The 21,049-nt window shown below is 54.4% G+C and overlaps 1 protein-coding gene across 1 annotated transcript; it reads left to right on the top strand.

Moving 5' to 3' along the window:
* Window positions 1–9,526: 9,526 nt before the first annotated feature.
* On the top strand, window positions 9,527–19,675 carry TBX21 (T-box transcription factor 21). The gene is made up of 6 exons (XM_060134454.1): window positions 9,527–10,017; window positions 16,932–17,086; window positions 17,471–17,592; window positions 18,194–18,352; window positions 18,507–18,568; window positions 18,805–19,675. Exons 1-6 carry the CDS (start codon window positions 9,527–9,529, stop codon window positions 19,421–19,423), a joined length of 1,608 nt encoding a protein of 535 aa, XP_059990437.1. The 3' UTR covers window positions 19,424–19,675.
* Window positions 19,676–21,049: the final 1,374 nt, after the last annotated feature.

The raw sequence follows: 21,049 nt of genomic DNA, 5'->3' as shown, positions 1-21,049 counted from the left end.
ACACACCAGGGGTGACCTGGGGAGGCCTTAAGGTCTTGCCTTTCTCCAGGGGGAGGGGAAGGGCTCTGAGCCGGAACTGGGGTGGGTAGGATACTTAGTGAGCAGACAGGGATAGGGGATAAAAATAACTGAGAGCCTGGGGAAATAAAGCCACCCTCTGAGCTTTATTTATTCAGTTTCCTCATCTGTAAAATGAAGAACGGATAGTATCCTCTTTACAGGTAGGGTCATGGGAAGGGCACAGTGCAAGCATAAGGGTTCAGTACAGGGTCACCAGCTTGACAAGGTACTTAACTTCTCTATACCTCAGTTTCCTTCTCTGCAAAACGGGTACAGTGGTCCCCGCCCCACTGACCTGCGGCCTTGTGGAGCCTAATGAAATCAAGGGTATGAATTGCCTGGGAGTGTTCTCTTTTCTCATCCTCTGTGCCCTTAAGCAGCAGCAGGATCACCAGGAAGAACTCAGGTTTTTCCAATTTCCAAACTCACTGGGAGTCAAGGGATGAGACAAAGTACAAACTGAACTCAGCAATACGTCCACGGTAGTGGGAGCCTGAGAACCCTGGTACACAGCCCACTCCTGGGGCCCTGAGCCTTGGGTGGTGATTCCAGGTCAGTGTGCATATGTGTGTATCTGTGAAATGCGAAGACCCTGGGCCCAGTATCCCAATCCCCAGCCACTGGTCCAGTTGCTAAGAACTTGCCTAACCATAGCCATCCCTCCCCAATCCACAGAACATGTCAGGTTCTGGTGCCAGTGATTGGAAAGAAACAGAGGCAGGCATGAGGTGGGGAGGCTATGGGCAGCCACACCAGCTTCACGACCCCTGTGGCTGGAGATGAGGGTCCAGGGGCTGCCAGCTGCCCGTGGCTCTGGTGGAAAGAGGTTGGCAGGTCGCCTTGTGACACTTCCTGGGTAACTGATGGGGGTGGGCAGCAGACAACAGGCTCCCAGGGAAATCTCAGACTTGTGTGTCAGAGCGGATCTGTGTCTGGTATGGTAAGTGGGGTTAAACTCAAGGTCAGACCGAACCAATCTATTTCCACGCCTACCTGGCCTTGGGTGCCCTCCGTTGCAGTGGCTGGGACCCAGGTGTCCACTCAGCAGGAGATGGCACTGCTAATGCCTGCTCTGTCCCTCTGCCCAGACGCTGCTTGTCTGCCTGATTTCTGCCTGTGCCTGGGATTCATGAGGAATGGAGCACAGCGTATAGGGCCTGGGCCTCCATTCCACTCCCAAGTTGGGGGTGTTAATCTCTCCATAGGTTTGGGGGATCTCAGAAAAGGAAATGAGATTGAGCTGTAGTATGAAGGGCTGAGGGAAGACAACTTCTTAGCCTTAAGTGGATGAGGTGGGAGGTGGCTCTAAACTGCTTAAACGGAGGGAACACTACCAGGTGTCTCAGAGTTCTGTACAATCCGGATGCGATCACTTAGCCTCCACCTATGAAGTGCCAGGAGACCAACCTGCCCCAGGCTCCTGGGTCTCCTACGTCACTCCGCCTTGCTCTCTGCCTTATGCCATTCCCAGGCCACTGTTACCTTTCATGGAGTTGAGAGGGAGGAAAAGGAGGGAAGGAGGGAAAAGGAAGCCCTGAGTACGATCTGGAGGGCCAAAGTGGACCCCAAGCAGGATGCAGAGCTGGCAAGATGACAAAGAGGACACAGTGGTAGGTGAATTTGTTCAGACGGGCAAGAAATGTAGGATAAGTCGGCAAGCTGCCTTCGCAGCAGGGGGACCTGAGGTGGAAGGTAAGAAGGGTTTCCATGGCGGGCAGTAGTCCCGGTGTTTCTGGAACAGGATTTGTATGTATATTGTGGGTGGGGTAGGACTGGACAGAGGAAGAGCTGCATCTTCCTGCCCTTGAGGAGGAGATGGCACAGCAGGAAGGCCAGAAGGGGGACTGCAGGTAGAATTCCAAAGTGCCCCATGAGATAGGGATGAGGGAGACAGAGGGCCAGCTTCTGGGCCTGCAGCCTCGCTGTCCCCACTCCTAGCACAGCTCCCCCACCCCATCTTGGCCCACAGCCCTGGGGAAGCTACATGGCGTTCTCACCACGGACCCCATGCCGGCTGCGGCTTCTTCCCTCTGACCTACTTTTTAATCATCTGATGGGATCCCCACCCCCCCACCAAACCTAAGCCCTGGCCCCCTGGGCCCGTCAGCTTCACCGCGTGTCAAAACTGCCCCTGTCACTTTGCGTTGGTTTCTCAGTCCAGCCGGCCCCTCCCCCAGGGCCTGAGAGCGATGGCTAATTCCCCAGCTGCTGAGCCTACACCCCCAGCCCCAATGGAGGTGCCCCAGGACCGCTGGGAGGAGAATCTGGGGCCTCCTCACCCTCCTCCTGCTGTGTGGCAGGAAGTCCTTCCTGCTATCTAACCCCCATTCTTCCCTCTAAGCCGGCTGGGAGCTGAATCACAGACACAGAGGATGTTGGTACTGGAAGGGACCTTGGGATACCTCTCAAGGGACAGAAGAGGGCAACCAGTCTCCTGCCCTGGGTTTAGGGAAGTCTGCTGCCCCCTTGGCTCTCTCACAGAATTCAAGAGGATGGTCTCTACTGACTGTTTCATTTTACAGAGCGGAAAACTGAGGCACAGTGAGGGAAAGCCCCTAGCCCAAGGTCATGGGGGGCTAGTGGTGGAGCCAGGGTCAGAACCCAGAGCTCCCTTTCTGTATTTCCATTTGCTTCTGGGTCCTCCCCATTTGATGTCTGTTTCAGTTTCTGTGCAACTCTACCCTTGACCCTGACCAGAAGTGTTCCCTGCCATGTCCCTCTCTCCCTTGCCCACTGGCCTGGAAGAGCTTCATCCTGGTTTTCTGGGGCTATCCAGCTTGCTTCAGGCAACGTTTAGGAATGGGATTTGTCCCTTCATCTCCTCCCCCCCACTACCGCCTGTGTCCCCTTTGTCCCTTCCTCTTTGGTCCATCCCTGGTCCACTCCATAAGTTTGCCCCATCTAGTCCCCACCCCACAGTGTTAACCAGATGCACAAGCCAAAGGGCCTCAGGCCAGAGACAGGCCCAGAGCAGACTCACAGATGGGGGCCCAGTCCCAGACAGACAGGCAGACAGACAGACATGCAGCAGGCACACTGAGACCCAGAGAGAGCTCAAGGCACCGACAGAGACATGGAGACGTTTGCAGACTCAGCCCCAGAGAGAAGCAGATGGACAGACACAGAGAGGTTGACACGGAACCTACACTCGGGACAAGCGCGCTAAGATTTTACAGATCCCAGAGATAGAGGTGGGTGTAAGAATACTCACAGCCAGGCAGGCAGAAGCACCGGGGACCCTGAGAGACACAGAATCAGACAAACACAGCAGAGAAACACAGACTCAGAGCCCTAAGAGACCGGCAGAGTCACGAGGCAAACGGATACATACAGCTCACAGGAAGCCAGGCGAGGGCCTTGGAGAGCGAGGGAACCAGGCAGGGGCTGTTTGGCTGCCCTGTGCCCAGAGGCCCCGGGGAATGGCCTTCCATGGTGGCCTGGCCTGGCGGAGCCTGACTGTGCCAGGGGGTTGTGCAGTCTCCAAGAGCACAGGATGGGGAGAAGAGAGGAGCCTGCCTGTGGAGGGGTCAACCCTTGGCCTGCATCCCACTACTCAGCTCTTCTTTTCCTCCCTGCCCCCTACCCCCCGCTCCCTTTACCCAAAGCCCTGGGTATTCCCCCCACCCCCACTCCTGGTAACCGGACCCTGCTTCCTGCCTGAGATTAAGGGCCTGTCTGCTGAGATTCCCCAGGAAGGGGAGGGACACAGTCTCTCCTCGGCCTCCCTGGAGCTCAGGCTTGCCCACCCATAGCCTGGCATACCCCCAAGACTACAGGTTGCTCAAGTACCCAACATCTTAAGGTCCCTTCAGGAGGGGGCAGGGACCCTAGCCCGGGAACACAGTGGGGGTGGGGTGCTCTGCGCACGTGTGTGTGTGTGTGTGTGTGTGTGTGTGTGTCTGTGTGTGTGTTTTGGGGGGTGGGGGGTGGGGGTCTAGTGTGAAGAGCTGAGGCTGGGGTGACCGTGGTTAGAGAAAGAGAGAAAAGCTGATTGAGATAGGATGCCCATGGAGGGAGGACTGAAATGCAGGAGCCAGGCATGGCCTGGAGCCAAAGGGTAAGGCTGCCCAGCCTTGAAGGGTGTAGGGGGTGGGGAAGGGGAACCAGCCTGGGGGTGAGAACCCGGAGCCCTTGACCTTGGGATGAGGCCACACTGAACACCTGGTGCTGGGTGCCGGGGACTTGGAACTCCTCCAGCTGTCATGGGGGGAGGGGCTTCTACAGGTGCTTGTCACTCCCCTTCTGCCCTCTCTGGCTGTTAAGCCAATGGTTCCGGCCTCGCTCTCTGAAGGACAGGCAGTCTGGGCCCAGAACCGGAGGGGGTTCAGGGCGGGTGTGGGTGAGCAGAGCAGATGCCCAAGGAGCTCAGGGAGGCTGCACGTGGGACAAGAGAAGGGGTGTGGCTGCAAGAACTGGATCACAGGGATTTGTCTAGCATCGCTCTGTGGGCCGTGTGTGTGTGTGTGTGTGTGTGCGCGCGCGCGCGCATGTGTGTGGGCTCTTATGTACACGTGGGTGTCATTCGTTGTAGGTGCACAGGCTGCTGTGTTTCAAGTCTGCATCTGAAGGACAAGTGCCCTGAGGGGAGAACTCTGACCCCCTAGGAGCTCTTTGAGCGCAGAGGCTGAGCCTAATTTATCTCTGTGATCCCAGAGTCCCCAGGGTCTGGCCTATCCCAGGCCCCAGGAATGGTGTATGGGCGTCAGGAGGGGAAGGCTGTCCTTTCTGAGATGGGGTCGTACAAACAGAGAGGTTCTCTTTGGGCCCGAGGCCCTTAGTGGAGTCTGGAGTCTGGATTTGAAGGACCCTTTGTGGGGAACATGGATGCCAGAGGGAGGAAGGGGAAGCCACAGGCAGCTTGGAGGAGGGGAAGAGGAGGCACCTCAGCATAGCCTGTGCCTCTGCTCTGTTCCTGCCTTGGGGCAGACCCCCTCAGCCTTTACACTACCTTACACCTCACTTGAGACCTGGCTTGTCCTGGCAGAATGTCTGTTAGCACCATTTACTGTCAAGGAAACCAGAGCTGTGAAGATACTTGAACAGGCCACACAGACAGTTGGAATTGGGGTTCCAAGCTTGTTACCCCATTTCCCTCTGACCCAGCCTCCAGTCCCCACAGGTGTCTCCACCTCTCCCTGGCCCATCTCCCTCTTTTCTTCTTTCTTGCATCCCCCTTTTCCTGGCCTGAGATTTTCTCACTGAGCCACACTCTGGGTTTCTGACTTCGTGGTGCCTGTCCCTCTCCATCTCTGAATCATTCAGAAACTCAGCCCAGGCCCCTCGCACTGTGCTCTCTCTTTCCTGTCCTGCTTCATCCCCAACACGCCACCACCGCTTCACTCATCTACCCTCTCACAGCCTCTCAGGCTGTGCCCAGCAGGGTGAAGGGCAGAAATCCTTGGCCCTGGTGTCTTTATGTGCTGGGTCTCCACAAATAGCCACCCCTCCCCAACTCCTCCACGGGCCGCTCAGTCCTCCCTGCATCTTACAGTATAAGCCCATTCAAGAGCCTTCCAGTACCGTACTGTCTTGATTACTGTAGCTTTGTAGTATAGTCTGAAGTCAGGGAGACTGATTCCTCCAACTCCATTTTTCTTTCTCAAGATTGAAATAAGTAGCTAATGGGAAGCAGCTGCATAGCACGGGGAGATCAGCTCATTGCTTTGTGACCACCTAGAGGGGTGGGATAGGGAGGGCGGGAGGGAATGGATATGGGGATATATGTATACATATAGCTGATTCACTTTGTTATACATCAGAAACTAACACAACATTGTAAAGCAATTATACTCCAATAAATACGTTTTAAAAAAAAGAGCCTTCCGGGTCCCAAGAGGGCTCAGCACCCACACATTTTAAGGAGAGGACCCAGGTGACTGTTAGATTCTGGGGTGAGGAATTGACTGATCCTGGAGCTTCAATAAGAAAATCTTCTCAATGCCTGTAGCGGCCGTCCTCAGCCATTACACAGTCTTCCAGGCGCCGAGGAGCACACAGCAAGCAGGGTCAGGGCACAGGCTCCCAGGCTGGGACATAACTTGGAGGTGAAATAGCAAAGTGGGAGGGGGCCTGAGAGTGGGATACATGGACTCTGTGGGGCCCAGAATCACCTGGAGTCCTTCAACATACAGATTCTGGGGGAACCCGCCATAGGCCTGGGAATCAGAATCTCTAGAGGCCCATCCCAGGAATCCACATTGTAACAGCTTCCTGGCACCATCTGCGACCCACAGGTGTGGCAGGTGCTGTGTGGCATCAGGTGAGCCAAGCTCAATTTGAGTCTTGATAAGAAATGGCTTGAAAAGAAGCCTTTGATACAGGCAGAGGACAACAGGGTGAAGAAAATCGCTGTCCAGGCTGGTGGAGGGGGGCAATTTTCTTTTCTGTTTTCCAAACCTTTTCTGATGTGATCATATGACTTTTCATTTATTACGATTGTTCTCCCTCAAAATGGGAAGGCAAACACTGTTGTGGGAAGAGTGCTGGATCAGGAGTCAAGAGACCGGGATTGCAGCTCTGGTTCTGCTACGAATGGGATGTGAGAGTTTGGTAAGTCGTTCGTCTTCCCATATTTACCATCCAGCCTGTCTCGTAATATTTGAGGTCTGCTGAAATCGGTGTCTCTCCCATCCTGGACACACAGCTTGCGTATCTTTGCTTCTGCCTCACCAGGGCCAGCTTTCTCGATGCTCAGTGGGTCGATCCATGAGGTAGGGGGGAAGGGCAGTGATGGGAAGTGAGGGGATCCCAGGGGGCCTCGTCACAGCCTTCTCCACCTTCCCCACCTCTCCAGCCCTGGGGCCTGGGAAGAGGGTGAGGTGGCAACAGGAGGAGGAGGTGTCACTGCCAGAGTTCTTCTTCTCACCCAAGCTGGCAGAGGGGCAGGGCTGGCACTGGTGACACCAGGGCCACTCAGCCCCCGCTTTTCACAAGTCCTCTCTTTTTTGGGTGGAAGGAATTGGAGGGAGTGGGTGAGGAATCTGGGGTTGATGAGCCAGGCTGTAAGACCCTCTAACAGCCCATCAAGTTACGAAAGACTGCCCCCAGCCACCCTCTTCCCCCAGGGACAAGTCCCCAGGTCCACCTGATTCCAAGATTCATAATCCCTCCTGCCCCAAAAGCTGGGTAGGAGCTCAGGTCCTTCTCTTCAGAGGTAGGGGGATGGATCCCTTGACGTGAGGATTAGCATGGAGAAGAGGAGTGGGGAGATAGAGGGAGGAACAAGGCTCCGCTCGGCCCTCCAGAGCCAAGCACTTAGCGAAAATGTCTCCCAAAAGAGATGTCAGCATTCAACAGTCTCATGTCTCCTGGGGAAATCAGTCATTCAGGGAAGACTTACTAAAATCTTTCACGTTTCCCCAAAAGTAGCCAAGGGTCCCAAGGTTACCCTCTCTTTCAAGCAATGCTGCCCGGTTGCAAGAGCAGGCAGAAACATCCCCCTTCCGTAAGAATGGGGAATGGCAGGTAAAGGGCCAGGAGGAGGCCAGTCCCCGGCTCTGGTGCTGTTGTGTGCTGGCCTCCGTGCTCAGGGGATGCACTGATTCTCTCTCCTCCCTCCCTGGGTCGTGCCCGCCTCCTGGGGTGCCCAGCTTTGCCTTCACCTGCCAACCTGCCTCTCGGTTCAGCTCTAGGTGGGAGCAGAGAGTCCCCATGGGCCCCTAAGGGTGAAGCCCTGTTGGACTGTGGCAAGGATGCAGAGATGGGGCCAGCCCCCAGGGGAGAATTGAGGAGGGCTGGGGTGAAAGGGGGGAGAGAAGAGGTTAACTTTTAACATGGTGAAAATGTTAAAGTATTTCTCAAAACACTCTTACAAATGTAAAGATTTATCTATATATTGACATGCAAAAAATTCCACGACATCTTGTTGAGTGAAAAAAATATATTACAAAGCAGCACGTGTGGTGTTTATACAAAATTATATATATATATATATATATATACACGCACACATATATATATGGTGTGTGTGTGTGCGCATGTGCAAAAGACAGAGGGGGTGTGTGCAAGGAGTGATGTCTGGAAGGGTGTTCACCGAAATCTTAATCCTGTTTGCCTCTGGGGGGTAGAATTTGGCATGATTTATACAGTCCTATTTTTACTTTTTTCTACTGCTGAAATTTTCTACATGAGTATGTTTTATCTTTATACACAGGAAAACTCCCAATGATGATATTTTCAACCTGGGGGGAAAAGGATTGTTTTCATGATAGAAGGAATATAACTACATTAGTCAGCAGAAAAGGAAAATAGAGAAAGAAAAGCTCCCGTAGTCCTATCACCAAGGCGGCCCTTCAGAACATGTGGTGGTTTTCCTTCCTGTCAGCCGGCTCTGAATCTGTTCAAATCTGAATCTGTTCAATCTGGCTTTTCCATCCAGGTATAACAATAGACTGGGAAGTGCTGCCCAGGTGTGCCCTCTCATGTAAGGCTCATAGCCCCTCTGAAAAGTACATCAGTTTGTTTTCTCTAGCCTAGGGGACTGGAGGCACTTGAGGCTGACTTTCAGGCAAGGGAAGTGACTTGCCCAGGTCACATATACCTGAGTGAGGGGAAGAGCCAGTGCTGGGACCCTGAGCACTGGCAGCCCAGTGCTACTTCCAGTGCGCATGGCTGCCAGGCCCCGGTGGTGGAGCTTTTGTGGGCCTGGACCAGCCCAGGACCCTGCAAACCCTCAGCTGTTGCGATGCAATTCGTTTGAAGGAACTCTTCTTGCTGCCCACCAGGTCCCAGGTCTGCCCTGGGGCTGAAGGAACAAGATGCATTGGACACAGTCCACTTGGGTCTCTGGCAAAGAGAAAGAATGCAAACACTTCACACAAGGCCACTCAGCACGGAGCCTGGGCACAGAGTGAGCATCAGTGAACATCCGTCACGTGCCCACGGGCGAAGCGGCTCGGAGCCTGCGAGTAAGCCCATCTGGGCCATCACCGAAGGCTTCCCGTAGGAGGGGGCCTTTGAGCTGAGCCTTCAAGAATGGGTGGAATTTCCAGAGGGTCCAGAGAAGAGAAACAGTCTGCATTTCAGGTGGAGGGGTTGACTCTCTCAGAAGGCAAAGTATGCGAACTACAAAGCGCGCGGGGACTCGCTGGTCTACACGGTTGGGGGCCCTGCAGTCCTCACCAACCGCGTAGAATTTGCCGAGTATTAGCCACGAGGGGCGGGGTGAGGCGGGGCGGGGCCGAGGTGTGGGGGTGGGGGTGGGGGTGGGAGGCCCAGAGAGCTTCATAAAGCCACAGCAAAGGCGCCGCGAAGCTAGTGACAGCGGCCCGCTGAAGACGGAGCCCGGGAGCTGCCGCGCGCCCGCCAAACGCGGGCGCAGGACCCAGGCGTCCGAACCCGGGCTCCGGTGGGGCCCCCGCCCCCGCCCCACCCCCGCCAGCCTCCGCCCAGCCGACCCCCCGCGCCCGCCCCCGCGCAGAGAAGGGCCGGTCCTCGACGGCCGCGGGAAGGTGCCAGCCCGCCCCGGATGGGCATCTTGGAGCCAAGCTGCCGAGACATGCTGACGGGCACCGACCCGATGCCGGCGAGCGACGAGGGCCGGGCGCCAGGCGCCGACTCGCAGAACCGCTACTTCTACCCGGAGCCGGGCGCGCAGGACGCGGCCGACCGTCGCGTGGGCGCCAGCCTGGGGGCGCCCTACGCCGGGGGCGCCCTGGTGCCTGCCCCGCCGGGCCGCTTCCTCGGAGCCTACGCCTACCCGCCCCGACACCAGGCCACCGGCTTCCCCGGGGCGGGCGAGCCCTTCCCGCCGACGCCGGGCGCCGAGGGCTACCAGCCGGGGGATGCCTACACCGCCCCGGACCCGCGCGCCACACTCTACCCGGGCCCGCGCGAGGACTGTGCGCTGCCGGCGGGGCTGGAGGTATCTGGGAAGCTGAGAGTCGCGCTCAACAACCACCTGTTGTGGTCCAAGTTTAATCAGCACCAGACGGAGATGATCATCACCAAGCAGGGGCGGTAAGTGAGGCGCGCGCCGGGAGCGCCGAGCTGTGGGAGCCTCCTCGGTCCCGCCGGCCCGGACAGGGACGCGCTTTTCTTTCTTTTTTTTCTGTCTAGACTTTGCTAGTGTCTCTGTGTCCCTCACAGTTTTGGCTCAGGCTTTGGGAGGAAAGAGGAGTTGAGTTTCGGACAGGAAAGTTCTGGGGGTTGTTTACTCTCAGGACCAACAGGCACAACTCGAAAGGGAGATGGAGGAGAGGGGCGCCGTGAGCCGTCGTCCTGGTTTAGGGGGAGGGTGCCTATGGTTTCACCCAGCATTGGGGTGCGGTCCCTGCCTGGTGGGAGGCGCGGGGGGAGTGTGTGCTGTGGGTCTGACAGAGCAGGGCGCCTCTTAGCCCCCGTGTGCGGGGAAACGGAGCGGAGGGCAGAGTCTTACAGTGGGGTGGACAGCAATCCAGCCCTCATCTCCCGGGCACCTTGTGCCCACCTCTCCCAGCCCCCTTGCTGCTGTTGTGTACAGGTCAACTCTGGGGGAGGGGGTGTGTGTGTGGTAAAACTGGGATTTGGTGACATGGAGAAGTGGTCGCCAAGTTTCCTTTCCGGTAGTACTTTGAGATCATATGTCTGGTGTGCGCATGTGTTGGGAGGGGGGGGGTGGTAAAGTGGGAGGGGGCATAGATTCCTTCCAGACACAGTCCCCTTCCCGAGGGCACAGATGTCCATGGGCCTGAGCAGGTGAAGCTAACCCATGGGTCCCAGCTGGCAGCCAGTCCCACACCCTGTACTCTTCAAGGCTTGTCCCTGAAAGCCTGCCCCACCCTTATCCAGATACTCACCAGTCCATCCTGGGGAACCCATGGTTCCATGGTTCAGGGTCCCCTGAGCTCTGTGCATGCGGGGTAGGGTTTGGGGCCAAGGGTGCTGCTTCCGGAGAGAGTCTCCTACTAGGGGAAAGAAAGAGAAACTTGCAACTTGTGTGGTATTTGTTTAGTAAGCAACACTCTGAGTGGGCCCTGCCTGTGTCTGGTGTGTGAGTGTGCACCCACCCTTCCCGGTGGGGGCCCATATGGGCAGGGGACCAGCGAGGGCCTCTGTGTGGAGGAGCTATGTCATCAGTGGACCTGGGAGGTGTTGAAGAGCAGATACCAAGGGTTGGGCTTGGGGAGGGAGAAGGGAGAGGCCATGCTGGGCCTGAGGGTTGGCATTCAATCTGGGCATTGCTGGATGGATGATTTCTATGGGGTGGCTTGGGACTGAGGGACCTGTCCACCAACCACAACTGGCTTCAAGTTGCTGAACTGTTCCTCTTTCTCGGGGATGAACCCGAGAAAGTTGGCATTTTCTTTCACGGCACGGCCTTCATCTTCTAGGCCTTCTGATAATTGCTCTCTGCTCCCCCAGCCCTAGTCCCTGTCTGGGTGCACCCAGGCATATAGCCTAGGCTTCTAGGCTATCGTGTCTGAATTGGAGGAGACCCAGAAGATCCTGTCCCATCTTCTCCCTGGACAGAGAGGGAAATGGACCCAGAGACAGTAAGAGACTTTTCTGAGGTTACACAGCACACTCATCGCTAGCAGACCTGGCACCAGCATGCAGAAGTTATGTACCTGGGTTTCTTTCTCTGGTGCCCCACGACCAGGAGTAAAAACAGCCACCCACACTGTCCGAAGGCCTTGATGCATTCAGAGTGCTTTCACTTCCATTATTTCACTGTGTGCTAGGTAGGCCAAGCGGCCTCCCCATTTACAGCTGAGGGCACTGAGGCCCAGGGGAGCTGGTGGCTTTCACTGGGTTACACAGCAGACCTGAAGTCAGGCTCAGGCCTGAACTCTGTTGAGTGGTCAGGAAGCCTTCCCACCCTGGGGCCTGGTGGGGGTCTCCCCACAGCCTTGCAGCCAGGCCCCAGCCCCTCCAGTCTTGAGGGATGAGGTAGATGGAACTTCAGCAGAACCTCAGGGCTCTGGGGGTGAAGGGCTAGCTGGGGGTCTTAGGCGGATGCGTCTTTCTGTACTGGTTGCCTCCTTTACGCCTACAGCCTCCTTCTTTCCTTTATTTTCCTGCTGAATAATCCTCTCTGGACAAGTTTTGTTGTCTCTCTTTTAGATCCACACACTTAATTTCCTTTATTATGAAAAATTCCAATATATACAAAAGTGAAGAGAAACATGTAACGGATCTCCATCTACCCGTTATCCAGCTTCAATAGTTGCCAGTACTGGTCCAATCTTGTTTCTGCTTTATCCTCGCTCACTTAACTTGTGGTCTGAAACTATATTAGCGATAGTGTAAGTAATTAGTAAGTAAATCCTAGACACTGTATGACTTTATCCTTAAGTAGTTCTCCGTGCACCTCTAAAAATGGCTTTTTAAAAATAAACACAATGCCATTAGCAAACCTGAAAAGAAACTCGTAAATATCGTCAGATTTCCCTGATTGTTTTGTGTGTGCGCACACACGCATGTTTTACAATCCTCACACTTTCAATCCATCCTAATGGACTGCTTCGGACACTGCGGGCTGTGGGGCTGTTGGAAGCGGGCGGCGGCCCCTCACCACTTCCTCTGAGGCCTCCTCTTGGATCAGGCCTTGGGGGCCCCATGGCGGGGTGGAGAGGACGGAGGACACACCGCCCCCGATTCAGCACCCCTGACTGTGAGCTTGGGCTCCAGTGATCTGGGAAGTCGGCGGCCATTTCCTTCTGCTACTGGCTTCTGAAAAGGAAGACTTGGGCTCAGAGAACAGCTCCCATTCTGTCCTCCTGCTTTGGTGGGCTGGCCTGTCCTTCCATGGTTTCCAGTGACCCACCAGTCACCACCACATCACCCACGGCTTTCTTCCTTTTTGAAAAATCCTTTCAGCCCAGGCCCACCCACAGCCCCGTAGCCTTTCGCCTTGGGCTGACTCACTCCCTCCCAGATCCTCCCTCTTCCACCCACCCTAGACCCATTCCTCAGTGTGCACACAGTGATGCCCTCCTCCATGGGCAAGAATGGGTTGGGGAGCAGGGGGTGATTCCAGGGCCCAGAGACTGATCCAGGCAGCTCAGATGGGGCTGGGAGGGGAAACGGAGGACAAGAAGATGGACTGGCCAGCTGGAAGGCTGAGAGTTCAAGTTTGTGTGTTTGTGGAGGTTCATGGCCTGATAGACCCCCTCATGTTGCCCGGCCTCGTGTCGTTTCTGGGAGGCAGTCTGTGTGCTGCGCCCAAGTCGGCCGGTGTATGATAGTCGACGGTAGACTTTCTCAGTAGAGGAAGAGAGAGGCGGCTGTCTCGCGTGTGGGTGTGTGGGTGTGCAGTAATTGCCGGCAATCCCCACTTTTCTGGGTGTAATTAGTTGATTATTATAATTAAGATGACTCTGTTGTTAAGCAGCTCAGTTTGCATTTGTGTATGTGTGTGCGAAATTAGGGCTTGATAAATCAATTTCAGTCCCGTACCATCCTCGATCACCGGCCTCAGCCCTTTTGGTTTTCTCTTCTCTACCTTCCAACTCCAAGAACTTTTTAGATTTTTTATTTTATTTTATTTTAGCTTTAAGCCTGCTTTAATTTGGGCTGACTGGCTTTATTTCTTCTGGAGCAGGTGAAAATGGCTTTGCTTTCTCTTCCGCCGTTTGCTGGTGGCTGTCTATCTATTCAGTGGGTCCGGGGTTGGTGGGAAGAGGCGATCCCTTGACGCCTGAGCACTTTTTGCGTTTGGATCGGTACAAGGCATTGTCAGAATACCCTCCTCAAAGGTGGTGCCGATTTACACCCCCACCAATAGTGGCCGAGAGGACCCATTATCCCACAGGTTCATCAGCGTTAGCTATTGTCAATTTTGAAACATTTTGCCAACATGACTGATAAAAACCGTGTTTTAATTTGTACTTAACGATGGTGAGTTGGAGCACTGTCAGAGGCGTACAGGATGGGGACGGGATATGAGGACTTTGTGAATCATTTCTGGATGGTCCTTAGAAGCAGCAGAGGAACTTGGGGTCTTGAACCCTGTCCTCTGAGGGCTGAGTGAGTGGTGAGCGGTCTTTCCTAGGGGCTCAGTTTGGCACCAGACCCATCTTCACTCCTGGTTCCTTCCCAGCAAAGTGTCGTGTAAATCAGAGGCTATTTTGGGATCCCAGCTGGTGGTGATTCTAGACTTTTAGGGTGAAGTTGAGACCTCCCTTCTCCTCTCCCTCTTCCCCACAGTCTTCCTGTGTCTCCTGCCTTTCGCTCTACCAGCGATAAGCAGGATGGGGTGATGGAGACGGTAGCATGCGCTCTGCCATCAGGAGACCCCATTTCTGCTCTCCCGCCGTGGAGCCATCGCCAAACCTCTCTGAGCGTCATTTTCTTCAAGTATAAATTGGAAATAACATTTTATATCTCAAAGGACTGGTTCAGTGAACTGGCTGCTGCATAAGCAGTGGCACTTGAATTAATATGTTCCCTTCTCTCTATTACTACATGTTTAGATAGGAACTGGTTACAATATAGGACACATGAATGACCTGACCACTGTTGTAGAATGAGCTGGTGGTAGAAACGGGTTGAAAGTATTCTCGCACCCTAGATTGCTCAGTCTCATCCCTAACCTTTGACTCCTGCAGTTGACTGGCATACCGAGCTCCTGGGACCGAGGGCCTCAGACCGGAACTCTGGACTCTTGCTTGGGGGCTCTTCAGCCAGGCCAGAGGGCTTTGATAGTTCTGGGCCTGGGAGAAGGTGGGATGGAGGTGGGATGGGAGAGACGGTGAGCTGAGTTTCACATCCTTCAAACTCCTTAACAGCTCTCAGAGGAAAGATGGACAGGAGTTATTATCTCCATTTACGGGTGAAGAAAGTGAGGTTTGGCTTGGGAATTAACTTATCCAAGGCCATAGGGCCACTAAGTCTCTTTTTCTCAGCCCAGGAGAGTCTGGGGAAGACAGGAATGTGACAGTACCCTCCCGGGAGATCTTTCCAAGGTTATTAGCGATGTTGATCTGGGACCCTCTGGGGACTAGAATCCACCCCAAAGTGCTCCTAAGGGGGCTTCCCTGGTGGTGCAGTGGTTGAGAGTCCGCCTGCTGATGCAGGGGACACGGGTTCATGCCCTGGTCCGGGAAGATCCCACATGCCGCGGAGCGGCTGGGCCCGTGAGCCATGGCCGCTGAGCCTGCGCGTCCGGAGCCTGTGCTCCACAACGGGAGAGGCCACAACAGTGAGAGGCCCGCGTACCGAAAAAAAAAAAAAAAAGTGCTCCTAGGCCCCTAGAACTCTCCCTCCCCCAGGTTTCCTCACTCATGAACCAGTGCCTTTCTTCCCAACCTGCAGGGCTTCTTGTAGGGGAAGGGAGAAGTGTGTGGGAATGAAAAGTAATTCTGATGAGGATTTGACTCTGCCAGCTTAGAAACTCTGCTCTTCCTGCTTGGGTTAGAAGAGAAAGACTAAGCCATAGATGTGCTGGTTGTAGTGATGGTGGTGATGGGCTGGTGGTGGTTGTAGTGGTGGTGAGGGGGTAGTGATGGTGGAGGTGTTGGCTGTAGTGGTGGTGGTGATGGTGGAGGTGTTGGTTGTAGTGGTGGTGGTGATGGTGGAGGTGTTTGTTGTAGTGGTGGTGGTGATGGTGGAGGTGTTTGTTGTAGTGGTGGTGGTGATGGGCTGGTGGTGGTTGTAGTGGTGGTGGTGATGGGCTGGTGGTGGTTGTAGTGGTGGTGGTGGTGGTGGGGATAGTGATGGTGGAGGTGCTGGTTGTAGTGATGGTGGTGATGGGCTGGTGGTGGTTGTAGTGGTGGTGAGCAGGTAGTGATGGTGGAGGTGTTGGTTGTAGTGGTGGTGGTGATAGCCTGGTGGTGGTTGTAGTGGTGGTGGAGGGGGTGGGGGTAGTGATGGTGGTGATGGGGAGAGTGGTGGTTGTGGTGGTTGGGGGGGTAGTGATGGTGGAGGTGTTGGTTGTAGTGATGGCAGTAATGGCCGTGGTGTTGGTTGTAGTAATGGTGATGGTTTTAGTGGTGGTGGTGATGGTGGAGGTGGTGGAGATGATTGTGGTATGGTAGTGCTTCTTCCTCTGAATCTATTGCTCAGCACAATAGCACAGCATCCCAAATCCAACTTCCTCCACTTTTCCTGGGAACCAGGACTTTGAACATGAGGACGGTGCTCAATAGAGTCCCTCTTCCAGGTGGATGGGAAGCTCCAGCTAGAACTTCAGTTACTTCTCTGAAGACCCTGGAGCAGGCTGTGCTACAGACATCAGGCCCAGGAGGATGGGGCAGGGAGAGCCTGTGGATGGGTGCTCTGGAGCTAGGTGCATGTTAGCACCGTGAGAGCCATGATGGAGAGGATGGATGACAGACTAAGGCCAGACCAGGGTTCAGGGAACTGAGAGATGAGGACCTACTAGGAACTGCTTGTGTGGGGCTGGCTTGTGGCTTTGCTCCCCCTCTAGGGAGCACGCTAAGGCTTGCAGCTAATGTCTAGCAACTGACCCTCTGAAAGAAAAACATTTTTAAAAGTCCCGATTCATAGTGTTTGCTGATTTCCGTGGTAAATACCCTGATAATGGCTGCTCGTAAGCTGCCCATGTGATATCCCTGAATGCGGAGTTGGGAAGACACGTGTGGTAGTGCACATAACCTGGTATCTCCACCGGACAGGTACAATAGATGTAAACAATCTCAAGAGCAGAGATAATAGTAAACTGTAGTAAAAAGAACTGAGAAGTGATTTTTTTTGAGTATTTATTACCTTGGCTTGTAATGTAATATATTTAATTGTAAATTTATGTGATTTAATTTTTAATCGTGGCTGTTTAACAACTGGCTGGCAGACTTCCTGGACTTCTCCAGCTGGCTCTGGTGAGGGCTGGGAGCCGGCTCCAGCACACCAGCGACGGACAGCCTTTGCGCAGGGCACGGCTGTCCGGGGGCTGGGGGCTGATGGGTATTGATGGGTCTCTCTGTTCTCCCCAGGCGGATGTTCCCATTCCTCTCATTTACTGTGGCTGGGCTGGAGCCCACCAGCCATTACCGGATATTTGTGGACGTGGTCTTGGTGGACCAGCATCACTGGCGGTATCAGAGCGGCAAGTGGGTGCCGTGTGGAAAGGCTGGGGGCAACATGCCAGGTACGCGCCTCCTTGGGAACTGGGGGGCATGCTTTTTGTCTAATACTGGGCGCCCCCTGGTGGATCCAAGAGGAACCCCCAAGCCCCTGGCCCCGACTCCTAGGATTTCATTCTCTGTTCCATCCCTCCCATCCCATCCCACCCCACCCCACTCCACCCAACCCCATCCCCTCCCACTTCTCACTTCCGTTCTGTTTGTCATCTCTTCTACTTTGCTCTAGCCTGCCTTCGGCTCAGTCCTCTGCCCACAGCTCCCCCTGTCCTGCCCCGTCTGTCCTCCCCCTGCATCCTTCTTGCCATTCCCCTCAGAACAGGCAAAGAAGCCCCACGTCACCAGGGGTCTGGTCCCAAGGGCTGCATGCCAAAGAGATTAACTGTCCACAGGGAACCGCCTGTACGTCCACCCAGATTCTCCCAACACTGGAGCCCACTGGATGCGCCAGGAAGTTTCATTTGGGAAACTAAAGCTCACGAACAACAAAGGGGCCTCCAACAATGTGACCCAGGTGGGACTCCTCCCCATGGGATAGCCCCGCACCCCTCCCTGTCCCCGAGGTCGCAGCGGGTCCTGCAGGCTGCTTCTGTTCTGGAAGAGCGACTGTTCTCCCTCTCTGACTCTGGTTCTTTTCCACCCACCTTGGGAGGAAGCTGAATCTCAGGGCAGACAGGCGTCACATTTGGGCCAACACGGACCAAACCAGCCAGGGGGTTTCTTCACTGAATCCTGGGCTACCATCACTCGTGTACCATATTGGGTATAGAGTTGGTACCGGTGGTCCCCGGGAACGGATGCAAAGTTTCTTTGAGTTGAGCAATTCTATTAAAAGTGCCCTTATCCCTGAAAAGCCCTGTTTATGCTAATACCTTGGTCACAGTGGACATCTGGGGATAGGTAAAGGGGCAAGAGAATAGAATTAGTGCCCTGAAGAGGCCAGGGACTGGGGTTGGAAGCCTGGGAGAAGTTATGTGGTGGCAGGGCAGAGGAATGGGCACGATGACCTCAGGGTCCTTTCTAGCTTGGCCGTAGGGCTGGCCATAGGTGGGGCTGGGAGAAGGTTCCTTTGAACTGCCTCTTCCCACCCTCACAGCCGTCCTACCCTCTCTCAGATGATCGTGCTCCAGTCCCTCCATAAGTACCAGCCCCGGCTGCACATCGTTGAGGTCAGTGATGGAGAGCCAGAGGCGGCCTGCGGCGCTTCCAACACACACATCTTTACTTTCCAAGAAACCCAGTTCATCGCCGTGACCGCCTACCAGAACGCCGAGGTGAGGGCTCCCTGGGCGAGGGTGGGCTGAGCCTGTGGCAGGGCGGGGGGACGACGAGGGGGAGAGTGGAGCCCCCAGTCTTCCTGGGAGCGATTTTGGAAGTTCCCCGGCCTCAGACTCAGGACTCAGGTGACTCTGTTTCACTTCTCTCTAGATTACTCAGCTGAAAATTGATAATAACCCTTTTGCCAAAGGATTCCGGGAGAACTTTGAGTCGTAAGTGCCACTGGGTTCATCTCATGTTTGCAGAGGCCTCCTCTTGTCCCTCTGAGACCAGACGAGTGCTCAGCACGTCCCCTCTCTGCCTCTTCGGTGGGGAAGTGTGGGCTGGGTACTGGAGGGTGGCAGGCAAGTCAGGAAAGAGGGTCTGGGGAGGGACGTGAGACAGGCAGGCTCCTAAGTGACCGGTTCCGTTCGTGACCCCTGTCTTTTGCTTCCTGTTTTTTTTTTAGCATGTATGCATCTGTTGACACCAGTGTCCTCTCCCCACCTGGACCCAACTGTCAGTTGCTTGGGGGAGACCACTACTCTCCTCTGCTCCCCAACCAGTATCCCGTTCCCAGCTGTTTCTACCCCAACCTTCCCAGCCAGGCCAAGGATGTGGTTCCCCAGCCTTACTGGCTGGGGGCCCCTCGGGACCACAGCTACGAGGCCGAGTTTCGAGCTGTCAGCATGAAGCCTTCATTCCTGCCCTCCGCCTCTGGGTCCGCTATGTCCTACTATCGAAGCCAGGAGGTCCTGGCGCCTGGAGCTGGCTGGCCTGTGACCCCCCAGTACCCTCCCAAGATGGGCCCAACCAGCTGGTTCCGCTCCACGCGAACTCTGCCCATGGAACCTGGCCCTGGAGCCTCAGAGGGGCGGGGGCCGGAAGACCAGGGCTCCCCGTCCTTGTGGACTGAGATCACGCCCATCCGGCCAGAGTCCAGCGACTCAGGACTGGGTGAAGGAGACTCTAAGAGGAGGCGTGTGTCCCCCTATCCTTCTAGTGGCGATAGCTCCTCCCCTGCGGGGGCCCCTTCTCCTTTTGATAAGGAAACCGAAGGCCAGTTTTATAACTATTTTCCCAATTGAGCAGTTGACATGGTGAAAGGAGCAGAAAGAGTGTCATCAGGTTGGTGACACCAACTAACGTAGCCCACAGACCCAGGACTGAGCCGTCCCCAGCTCCCTCTGTCCCATCTCCTTCTGTAGCTGGTTGAGGAAGAGGGGGTCCAAGAAGGATTCTGGGGTTCACTTGCTGCCTCCTGGCCCACAATGAAACCTGCGAGGAGTGTTCTCTGCCCCTTCCTCTGTCCCAACTACACTCATTAACCTGGTGCTGCTTCTGGTTGTGGGTTCCCAGGTGGAGAACAGAAAACAGACAATGGAAGGTCTGGGACACAAAGGAGCTTCCTCCCTTCTGCGGGGTGTAGGGGTGGGAGTAGGGGGTCAGGATCAGGTGGGACAGCCAGACTGGAAACTAAGATCTCTTCCTCTGCAGAATAACTTTCAACATTTGTGTGTGTGTGTTAATCCCTGATCTGGAAATAAAGACACATGAATTTTATAACAGCCAGCCAGCCACAGTCAGGGGAGAGGACCCAATGACCCTGGGCAGCTGGCTTGGGCCGCACCCTCTTAGAGGCAGTGGGGTCCCAAGGAAGGGGCTGGAAAGGGGGGGGGATTGAGCACAACTCAAGAAGCAAGGTCTTGGGTGGGGGTGAGGGTGCATTTTTCTTTTTTATTTTTTGGGAACGGGGGAGGCTATTTATTGTACAGAGAGTGGTGTCCGGATATATTGCTTTTGTCTTCATCACTTTCTGAAAATAAACACGAAACTGTCAAGTGTGTCCTACTTTAGTGCCTGGGTGGGGGACATGGGCGGGGACTCTACCGGGAACTGCAAGTGCACCAAAGCTGTTCTCTCTGCTCTAGAACAGAACTTGAAGTTCCGAAGACCATGTACCTCCTAGAAACCAGAGGTGACTTCATTCAGGGGATAAACTGAGTTAGAGCAATGCTGCGTGTCCTGCCTTTGGTGCTCAGGTTAATGGCTGATGCCACTTCTTAAGGTGTCTTGGGATACCCTGACCTGTAGAGCAGGCTGTGAGGGCAAGACCAGAGGATGGGGGCTGGATCGGGGCGGGTGGGTCTGAGGAGAAGAATGACACTTGATTTCTCTTTGCATTTCTAGCAGCTTTGGATCCTCCATCTTCATCTTAGGGTTGTTCAAGGATTAAAGGAGTAAATGTAAATAGGACTACATGAAATTGCTGTTTTTGTAGGTCAAAAACAGCCAAATATTGGCAAGTTCATATATTTTACCCTAGTACATGTAAAGGGTTTAGAACAGTGCCAGATAAACAGTAAGCACTCAGAGTGTAAACTATCATCATTGTCATTATTATTATTCTCTCGCTGTTTTTCTCTCTCCTTATACACATACTGAATTGCATCTGTAAAATGATACATGCTTCTTTTAAAGAACTGAAAACTGTAAAGACAACAATAAATTATCCTAAATCTTACCACCCGTCAATAATTACCATTAACTTTAGATGGATTGGAGAGACAGAAACATTTTTATAATATTGGAATCATACTGAAAATTCTTTTTCTTAATAAAACCTATTGAATTTTCATTAACAGAAGTTAATAATAATAATAACCCACCAAACCATCAAAACCCCCAAGAATCTCAAGTGAATGAGGACAATG

Source organism: Lagenorhynchus albirostris, chromosome 20 (genome assembly GCF_949774975.1).
Source record: "Lagenorhynchus albirostris chromosome 20, mLagAlb1.1, whole genome shotgun sequence".
NCBI lineage: Eukaryota > Metazoa > Chordata > Mammalia > Artiodactyla > Delphinidae > Lagenorhynchus > Lagenorhynchus albirostris.
This window is presented reverse-complemented; position numbering and strand designations above follow the sequence as displayed.

Excerpts from the sequence above, each read along its gene's own strand:
- TBX21 (XM_060134454.1), top strand. The coding sequence starts at position 9,527 with ATGGGCATCTTGGAGCCAAGCTGCCGAGACATGCTGACGGGCACCGAC. Across the intron at positions 10,018-16,931 it reads ATCATCACCAAGCAGGGGCG|GCGGATGTTCCCATTCCTCT; the intron begins GTAAGTGAGGCG and ends TGTTCTCCCCAG. Across the intron at positions 17,593-18,193 it reads CCTCCAACAATGTGACCCAG|ATGATCGTGCTCCAGTCCCT; the intron begins GTGGGACTCCTC and ends ACCCTCTCTCAG.